The following is a 10,364-nucleotide window of genomic DNA, read 5'->3' as shown; positions in this document are numbered from 1 at the left end:
TAGTGAAAATAACACGAGAAGAGGCATTACTTTGAGTTTTGACGACGGTTTTTGACGTGAACGACTAATATTGCACTGAGACTCACACGCGGTTTCGCGTGCCTTTGTTTCGTTAACTTAATTCGTTTAATAAAGTCGTTGGCGTACAATCGTAGTAAAGGACACGACTGCCAGCAAGTACAAAGCTCCTCAGTCCTAATGGGCCTGTCGGTCAATGCCTTCTACGCCATTGTAAAAAAGTACAGTTCATTTATCTATTTCTCGTTGGCGCCAGTGCAGCGCTTTTTCTTCGAGATAATCACTTGACGTCCATTAAGGCATAGTTGTATTAAGGAAAATATGCTGCATCGAGGCCTAACGGTAAATGAATGAATAAATCGTATTATTTCCCGTCTAGCCTAAAAGGCAGCGACTGCCGACACGAATGTGATCGTAATATGTTGCTAAGGGTTCGCTTGATCTTTGCGGTCAAATTGATGCCAAATGGACGGAAAAATACTAGCCTATAGTAATCACGATGATTTATGTATTTTCGGTTAATTTTTTCGTTATTTTAACAGAGCGAGATTCATTAGAGTAACGTCCAACATGAATATTTCACGGCGTAGGTAAACCTTAAAAGCTTCGCTCTTTTTTTTTTCTTACAAAATGAACACATGAGTCACCTGGTTATTTCAAGTTAAAATATGCCTAGGTGCAGTTATATGATGGCCAACATTAGAGATACAATGCTTCACGGTGCCCTCGTTCACAACAAGTTTTTCCGCCAATGCCCTGCCAACGAAGTAAACATGATAGCCGTGTACATGAGGCCTACGCACTGTAATAATTAATGACGTGTACCGATTTATATGGTTAAGTGTTTTGACCAATCTTACAGTTATTGGCCTTGCTACTTCTAAAGGCCGTTGGCATAGACAGGCAATTGTACATGGGACATCTGAGCTTCAAAAGGTCATCACTTAATGAATGCTTTAATAAGCTCTATTTATCTGCCATGACGTCTTGTCTTCTATTAAATATTCAATTATTTATATCTCGGACGTATTGGACGTCTACGACTGTACATTTCTTCTTTTTTTTTTTTATTAAGGAACATATACACGTATTCGTGCAAGCTGTGTGGTATTTATGTGGCTCGAAATAGCGACTTCCATTTACTTTCAACCAGAGGTTTAAATCCTCAAGTCGTCAACACATATATTTTGAACGCCGCAAGAGCTGCGGATAGAAAGAAAGCGGCAAACAAGACAGGGTTTTTTCTGTGCAAGGAAGCTTAGGTTTATTGCGGCACTTACCGCTACCATAGAAACAACAAATAACGAATTCAACAGCGTGAAAATGTAGTTGAGGTTCAGTAGTAGTTCTAGCATAGACGTAAAAATTTGCTCGATTTTAGCATATTCTTTGAGGAGGCTTTTTCTGCCACGGGTGGGCCGCTTAGCGAAGACTGTTTGTTTGCTATTTAAATAGATGGCTTTTATGGGTTTACTGGCATGTATCGTAAGCTCGACTATGGCTCAAGTATACGCACTGAAGATATATTGGTTTCATAATATTATTCGATATTTTTTGTTCTGCTGCGAAGAGCGTCGATATAACGAATTATATACAGAGACGTTCGGTTATTTACATATCACAGCCATATGGTGTGTGTCTATGGAGTGAACATTGATCGAATTAGTACAGTCTGGTAAATGAAATATATTACTATGAAATCTCTTATATTGGCCATCTGTAGATAGGCTGAGGCACAAAGCATCAGTTAGTCTTCTTTGTTTTTCCACGGTTATTTTTGCTGGAACTTGAACAGTGTGAAAACAATTTACATTTGGGTAATTCGTATTGTTTCAACAGGTTATTCCATGTCAAATATGCTGGTCGAATTTATAAATATGTAAATATAAATTACGCGATGAATTTTTGTAGATCTTAGTTAAAACGTAACATTGTTATTTACAGCCTTTTTTTGTCCTGTCTGGTTGCAGCAACCGTTTTCATAATTGCAATCATCTGCGTGTATTTTCTGTTCACGTTGCCGACTCAAGGGGTGCTTTTATTTACCTGACCTCCCGCAAAAAATGCGCCTTTTAACAGGACCGAGAGAAATACAGAGGTGCTTCAGAGGGCCATCTACACAGCTTGGTACTACGATGTCAGATGAATGAAGCTTGCTCCTTTCGTCCTACTGATGGCGAACTGGCCCTCTAGGATTCTGTAGTCCAATTACTGATGTTTCCTTTAACATTTCTCGATTCAGATCAAACCTTGTTAATTTCTTAGTGTTCTCATTTTCTTTTTTAAGACTATTTTCACAATGTAAACAAATTATAGTAATTACCTCTTCGGTAAAAGATCGACCAAACCTTATTTAAGATAGTATTCCTATTAGCCACAAAGGCATCCATTGTGTAGGCAGTGCATATGTTCGCCGTATCAAACCACTATTGTAGAACCTGCAGAAAATGGAGCCACGTGTTTTACTAAATAACTGAAGTTACTGCTGTAACCTATTGGGACGACAAATCTGAGCTGGCATTTGTTATCCACTATTTCATACGGTTATTAATGTTGATCTATTCCTCTGCTACGGCGAGACAGAGAGGGAACGGATTTTCATTATATATATGTGGAACTCAATCTATTTCAACTGCCGATACTGCTTTAGTTAGTCATTGCTTTAGATGACTGGGTTGAAAAAATGTACATATACGTCCGGTTTTGAATCTCACGTGTCCCTAAATGTGCTTAGTAAACGCGTTATCTTTGAACTATCACATGGACTAAAGGATTAAGCTTAGCAGTTACCAGCTGGGACCTGTCCCAAATTCGAAACGATTCCTAATCATGCAGTTTGACCAACGGTAATGTAATTTTAGTTGTTTTTTTGTAGTACATGCCCTATTTTATGCTGAGTCAAGAACAGTTAACATTCATCGATTCATTTTCATGGCTACAAAAAGGTCTTCTATGCACTTCCTGTTTATGTGCTCGCTTGAAGTTTGCTTTACTAGCGATGTTGAATGGAGCCATACATCAGGATCGGATGACGCATTATAGTTGTACTTGTAACCGAAAATGAAATCTAGTGTACAAGCGGCATCCGGTACTTTTCAGCTCCTATTTCTGTATAGATAAAACACTCGAATCTTTTTCTGACTTTCCTAAGGTTGTCGAGCATCTGGGGAACAACGAGCTCCCAGCCTGATACGCCAGCTATTCTTTTTGAGACTTTTTCTGAAGTGTTCGCGGTACCTACTTTGTCCTAAGAACGATGTCTAACTTAATGGCTGTCAATACACAGAACTTCGCGGGACGCAGAGGCATCATCAGGTGGACCTGAATGAAAACGAAGGAAGAAACTTCGGAAGTTGTATTAGCTCACCCGTCCAGCGGAAAATGTGATGCCAAGATACCTATCTATCCTATTATATTGCTATTCTCACCTGGCATTATTGTAGCCGATTCATTCAATAGCTTTTTTATTTTTGCGAGAAAAAAACAACTATTTTTCGTTTCGAAGTGAAACTTCTCTAACTTCTTGAAGTTTCACGCATGAAGAGATTTTTCGAAGCCTTCTAGGCGTTTTTCAAGCGCACGTATAATTGATTTCCCTTTTGAATCGTTCCATTCGCCACCAGGTGAGAAACGTTTACAGCTGAATAGAAATAATTTTCTTTTATTTTACAGGATAAGTATATGAATACGTTGACGGTCTCCTCTATCGAAGAGCGAACAATTTCATTCATTGCGTTTGTGTTAGTAAGAGATCGCTATGCCAAACATATGCAGATATGAGATTCAGAATCGGGATATCTTTAGAACCGTTGATGGTTGTAATGGGTCTACGATCAGATCACTTCTAAATTATAATTTATTTACACACACATATATATACACACCATACATATACGAATTAGTTTAATTCATGAACGTTTTCAGCCAAAAAGATAAGTTTTTATAGGAATCAAATTGGCGACCTTAAAATTTAGTTGGAACAACTCTTACGAGAACTCTGTTGTAAGCAAAAGCTTTCGAGGTGTTTTTTTTCTAATTTCATGCTACGAAAGCAAATGATCTAAAAAACCATTTGCCTTCGCGACGCGCCTATTGTATTTTCATGATTTTCACCATATAAATAGCGCACGGTCTGCGTAACTTTGCAGTGTTAACTAGCCGAAGACTTAAATCGACCGCTCCGTTTTTATAGCAACTTTATTTTACGGCAACATTTACGTCGCAGTTGGACTCGTCCGCTATTCTATCGTGTACGTGCACCGGCGCTTTGCTTATCACACAACGCTTCTATGACAGTGTTCTGAAGTATGGTGGTAGAAGACATCGCGAATTTTCTAGGGTCGGTTGGGCCTATTCAAGACCTTTACCGGTTGTGTTTTTGTTCTAACTCAGTTGCAGCCGCAGCTTCTTACAAACTGAATCGTATGAATTAAATATTTACAGTGACGGAATCTGCGCGATCATCTTATCTTATACGCTGCCGCGCGTTACTTGTATGCTTGGCGAAAGCAAACGCTCATTATCGTTGATTAAACGCACTTTATATAATAAAGCGCGTTTATATATTTAATTTTTTAAATAAAAAAAATATATGTGTATCAAATAATAATAAGTGTATATAAAAATATACACTTTGCGTAAAGTGCATCAAGGTTAGGCCGGGCATCATCAGTTGTCTGTGAATGAGTTAGCAATGATAATAATACCAGTTATATTGTTTTTCATTCTATTATTGGTCACTCTCGCTGTGCGCCTTAGGCCGTCCGTTACCTGTTTTCCTGGAAACACAAATAGCAAGAGCTGCATGTTAACCGACTATGTCTCCATATCTGTGGGTGTATACCGTAGAAAAAATGACTGCGGATGTCGACCAGATACCAGAAGACGAAAGCCTATTTGTCAACTCCATTATACAAATTTCCTTATGTTGTGTTTAGGGATCACTTTCGGCGATGTACTTTCGGAGTGAAAGTACGTCAATGAAGCCTCTTTCTAGCAATAGCACTTTCTAACCGATTAGCTAGCACGTACTCTTGCGTATTTGTGAATTAGGGACCTAGCTTCAGGAATCTGAGAAGGGGAGAAAGCTATGTACATATTAGGGTGACATTGCTATAGTATTTCCGAGTCGCTTGCAATCCTACCAACAGCGAGTGTGGTAAACCTTTGCCAATGAAAAGGTTTCCCAAGCATCAGCGGGTGGCCACTGCTGTTGTATTGGATTGTATGCGTTTCGCAAAGCTAACGACTTTGCCAGCGTTTTCGACCAATCGTAGCTATTCGTAAGGACATCGTTCATTTCAACCTGGCTCTTTTCTTTAAAGAGAACTTTTTCTAACGTTCATATTTTGCGTTCTGATAATTCTAATTATAGTCAGATCCAAAGGATGCGTGCACTTTTTATTTGTTACAACAAATTGCAATATCGTAGCAAATACATAAATTAATAGATAGATAGATTTGTTCGTCTGCACTTACGTACCGTTTGAGGACAACGCAACTACGCAATGCCAATGTGAAATGACCAAAATTTGGATTGAAAAGTTACAGCATGAGTACATGTGGTCGTCGTGTCGGGTTTTTGGCCGGAAACCCTACTATCCAAATCTGTTTTTAAGGCAGAGATAGGATTAATAGAAGTTTTCCTAGCGTATCATCCCTTTGGGCCTAATTTCCGCAAGGACTATACCAGAGCGCAAAATACAAACATTAGAAAAGGAAATTTACAGAATCGGGAGCTGTGCGATTTTCTTGACTGTCAAAGGTCTGTCCCGTGGGTTGCATCGTTGGGAATGGTGAATCGATGCGTCTTATCATAAGGCTCGAAAAGATGCATATCCGATATTGTCTTTTTCATTTAGTGCTGGAAGGACTCGTGCCAAGGAAAATAAGTTGTTCGCGATGTCGGAGGCAAACGGCATCGATAGGCCTAGTTTTAGCATTACCTTAAGCCTTACATATAACCAGGCTTGGTGAGCACGTTGGCACGGGACGTATTGACGATCGCCTACCGAACAATGGGGAAATAAACGCTTTTTCGTGTAAAAGGTTCGATATACACAGTATTTATGATTTGTCTCAATCGTGCCTCGTATTAAGTCTCATTTTGAGCTATTCTATTTGTATTGACCTATTCTGTGGTTCATGGCCGCAGGAAGCCCCAACAAGAGATTTTTAAAACAAGAGAAACACCACCTTAGTCTTTGATACCTATGCCAAGCAAATAGAATTTAATTCCAAGTTCCTAGATTCGGGCCAATAGATAAACTCGCGACTTTACCCCTTGCATGCCGTTCAATACTACGTTGATTGAAAAAGAGGTTTTTAGCCCTTATGTTTTATATAATAACTCATTCAGTTCCTATGGATTCTTCGCTAGATGAACTCGTAGCAACTGCTATCGGTGGTGCTAGCTTCATACTGATACGACCAAAACATTATTTCTCTTCCATGGATACATCTTTTGATCTCCAAGCAAGAGTATGTCAACGCTGTAATCAGCTTAGTCTTCCGCCAGAAGTGAGCTACCTTCAAATCTTGGATGACGATCATATTATCTTCCTTCAATTAACAGCGATTCATATGTCGATTTAAAGATATCTCACAATATATATCGTATATACTACGATTCACCATAGTTATGTATTTTGACCTGCTGTTGAAGAACCGTGAAAAATTTCAAGAGCTGAAAAAGGGGTTTTAACATCTATAGCAGCCAGTCCTGTTTAGACCCTTTCGTTATACTAGTTTGGTATAATAGAAAAAAAAAAAGTTCTTCTTTTATTTAATACAATAAGTTACTTTCGCATTTCTAGCGATACGTTCGGCACTACATGCTTACATCCCATGGGCTCAACTAGGTCTCATTGAGTCATCAGCTAAGGTTTACCGAAAGCCTTTCCGTAACAGAACTCGTGCATCCAGAATTTATTCGATTGAAGAATCGACTTGGGGTTGTTTGTCATTATACATATTTACTTAGGTGCACAAAAGGCATCATACACTAGCGATTGGATCGTTTCTATGTAGAAATCAAGCGTATGCTGGTGATGAAGACATGAGCAACGTTGGTCTTTTTCATGGTAAGCATTATTTCTAGCAGTAAGCGAGATGGATCGAGATGATATCACTTGTTCTGCGTATAGGAAGGGCTTGCGCAGTGAGCCCTTCCTATACAGGTTTATTTGTGAAGGATTTTTTTTGTCTCGTTAGTAAGGGTATGGACTTTGATGGAATATGTAGATGCCAATTTTTCGACCCACAACAGCAGCTAATTAGCAAGTATGAGTTAAATGAGAAAACTTCTCATTCACTTCTTAACTTCTAACTTAACGTATTCGATCGGGTAGATCAGGGGATATTATTATCGGCGAAAATTTCGACAACAATTGAAGTTGTGCATCTCGACGCAGGTAATGATGAGACGATTGCTTCACCAACAACGATTGAATACGCTTCTTGCTGGCACATGACAACTTAAATGACAGTACGCTAGCGTTAGCCTTTAAGGTCAGTTAGTAATCAACAGATATGTGAAACTTCAACTCCGATTTTTTTTCTCTCATAATTGAATAATTCTCGATAATCCGCGACGCTTCCACTAGATGGCATGAAATTGCCAGAAGTGATGATGTTCACAATAGCTTTCTATATATGGCGGCTCACCATGGTATCTTTGCCAATTAGCTCTAATAACCGTGCTGAGCATTCATTTTCACTAGGCTAGTGCTTCTTCTCTATCTGATAAAATAAACAAGCCTGTATTTCGGCACGGCAGGCCAAGCCTCGGTCAGGCACACCCTATTTTAATCATGACGATTCATTGCATTAGTTTGATTACAATACAACATTATATTAGTATTATTATACAGGCATAAGTAACTCGGTCAAGGTGGATTGGCTTTGACGATAAAGCTGCTTATACGAAGTCAACTGTACATATTGGACATTTCTCTAGTGTACGAGCTACGTGGCCTGAGTGATTTTCATCTGACGGCAATGTGCTCGCAGTTGATGTCGTGGCACCAGCGAAGACAACCTCTGGACGACACAGACTTTTTACGTTATACCCAATCATTGCCAATTAGATGGTGAAGATTCTGTACAAAATTTCCTACCAAGGACACTATGACGATGCTACAACTTCGAGTGCGGCAAACACTTGACCGGTTGTTCGCTTGAACTTTATCCAGCTACTGTTATCCTTATGCATTTGCCTCTTTCATACGTAACCTTCTTCACTGTTTAGTCGAGGGGTTTCAAAGAGACCGCACGGTGGTTTCCGATTCGACGGAGTGGCACCGTACGAGCGGCATCGAATAGACCGAACTTTTTGGATCAGAAAGTAGATTAGAGCTTGTATTTGACGTAACTGAATGGTACTCTATGCAGTTTCAGCTGGGATGTTTGTTAGACGCACTCATATTCGGCAGTAGGTGAACTGAGCCCGACGACGTACGCTAGGTTGACCTTCCGTCACCTAGGCATTTGACGCCATTTCAAAGGGTAATATATATGCTTCAATAGTATGCTATAAAAAATGCTGCGTTCATTTTAGCGGTTTAGGACTATTTTGGTATTCGGCATTTTCCGCTAAGTTACAGGATTTATATCAGCCACAACAACGAATATATTAGCATAACTGAAACTTCACCACGGGAGGCGGGGTGTTTTCCCGAAATAGGTCCTCTTTTAGAATGGTCTTTTGATTATTGGTCGCACGGGGATCTTGTACGCATGCTCCATTGGAGTATTGGCCGCTGAGGTACCATTACTGATACCATAATATCGGTGCTAAACCAGCTTTTTCATCGCCTATGTATGTGTCCAGTTATAGAAATAGCTCATTGAATGAACTTTGTTATCAGCCATGATGTGTTTCGTAATAACTAATGCGATGTCACGTTTTACTTTCCTTCAGAAATTTACTTCAAGTTCGTGGTTGCTTGATTCGGCTACTCCTAATGAAAACTGTTTTTTGATAAAGCGGAAGCGACTTATTTACATATTCCGCTGAAAATTTAAATTTACTAGACATCTCTTCATGATTTTCACGTGCCGGAAAATATTGAAATTAAAGAAACGTAAAAAATTTTATCTTCATAAACCTCGAGTGGGTAGAGGAAGAACTCAGCGGTAGCTGGGTTAGTGTGTCACAGTGGGTCTGTTGTAGCAGCAGCACTTACGCAAATCCGCCGTTCTCATCAACGGCTGTTTATTTACTTACTTAATTCAATTTCTAAATATATTTTAAATATTATAATAAATAAATAGTTTGATTACTAGAACTATTAATATACATAGGAAAAAGTATGGTCATTATAAAATAGGAGGAGGAAAAATAAGAGGAGTTCTGCAAGGAGAAGGAAGTTATTGTTTGAAGAATTATACAACAATACGATGGATCAAGTCCAATTCAATAAGGAATTTATCAAGTTTAGATCAAAGAGGAGGAGGAGTACATAAATTTATTATATAAACTGATCAATAACAAGCTACTCATAATATCACAATATACTTATTTTTCAAAGTGTTAAGGTATAATATAATGTGAATTTCTGAAGCACATCAATTGGAAACATTAGATGAAATAGAATAGAAAATAGGCCGACATATTTTACAAGTTATCATATTGGAAGTTCAGTTCCGAAAGCTCTAGAATTATGCATTAAAACACGAGGTTTTAAACCTTTTGATCCATATAAAAATCAAACTTTTTATGTTTAATATTTAATGAAAATAATGTCATCAACAAACATGAGTCAAAGATGTAAAACTATATATAGATTCCTATAGGATGAATATTAACACCTTTGATTGGACCTATTGTAACGTGATCACCTTATACTATACCTGGAGATGTAGCTAAAAATAAATCCTTAAGATATAAAAAAAATAGTAAGAGCTACAGTGAAATTCTCAACAATGGGATCATATTTAGCTAAAAATATAACCTATTAATATTGATGCTATTTTGCTGTCATTTTAAGTCCTCGGTCCTTATAAAACGCTTAGCTTAAAGGCGGTTCACTTGCTTCGAAGAAGATCCTAAGCTTCACACCGCGGGCGATGAGCTGTAAAAAACCACCACGAAGTAACGACGCTTGCTTACGGAAACCCACACACCTTTTATTGGAATAGGTTAGGTACATTTTCGATATACCAGACAAAATGAGCCAGATTCATCTCTAAGGACATTTAGGATTATATATATATATACACATTGAACATGTGCTCAAAGCGTTCTATGAACCCAGCTATCGTTATCCTCAGAAGCGTGTAATTTTCTCAGAAATTTCGAAAAATACTTTTTTTGAAATGATCTGACTCGGCTTTCTAAGCTCTAA

General features: G+C 38.4%; 1 protein-coding gene across 5 annotated transcripts in view; it reads left to right on the top strand.

Annotated features, from left to right (window-relative positions):
• LOC111268304 (uncharacterized) overlaps positions 1-10,364 on the top strand; it is a 37,679-nt gene that overhangs the window by 12,781 nt on the left and 14,534 nt on the right. Inside the window, exon 4 of one of the 5 annotated variants that reach the window (XM_086971655.1) lies at positions 3,170-9,893. The exons of 2 other annotated variants lie outside the window; for them this stretch is intronic. In XM_086971655.1, the coding sequence (XP_086827781.1) occupies positions 3,170-3,282 (113 nt within the window). In that variant the 3' untranslated portion in view covers positions 3,283-9,893. Of the gene's footprint in view, positions 1-1,988; positions 3,103-3,169; positions 9,894-10,364 lie in introns of those variants that run through there. 2 more of the 5 variants (XM_086971657.1, XM_086971659.1) reach the window with 2 other exon arrangements.

This window comes from Varroa jacobsoni, unplaced genomic scaffold (assembly GCF_002532875.2).
Source record: "Varroa jacobsoni isolate VJ856 unplaced genomic scaffold, vjacob_1.0 scaffold_1274, whole genome shotgun sequence".
Taxonomy (NCBI): Eukaryota; Metazoa; Arthropoda; class Arachnida; order Mesostigmata; family Varroidae; genus Varroa; species Varroa jacobsoni.
This window is presented reverse-complemented; position numbering and strand designations above follow the sequence as displayed.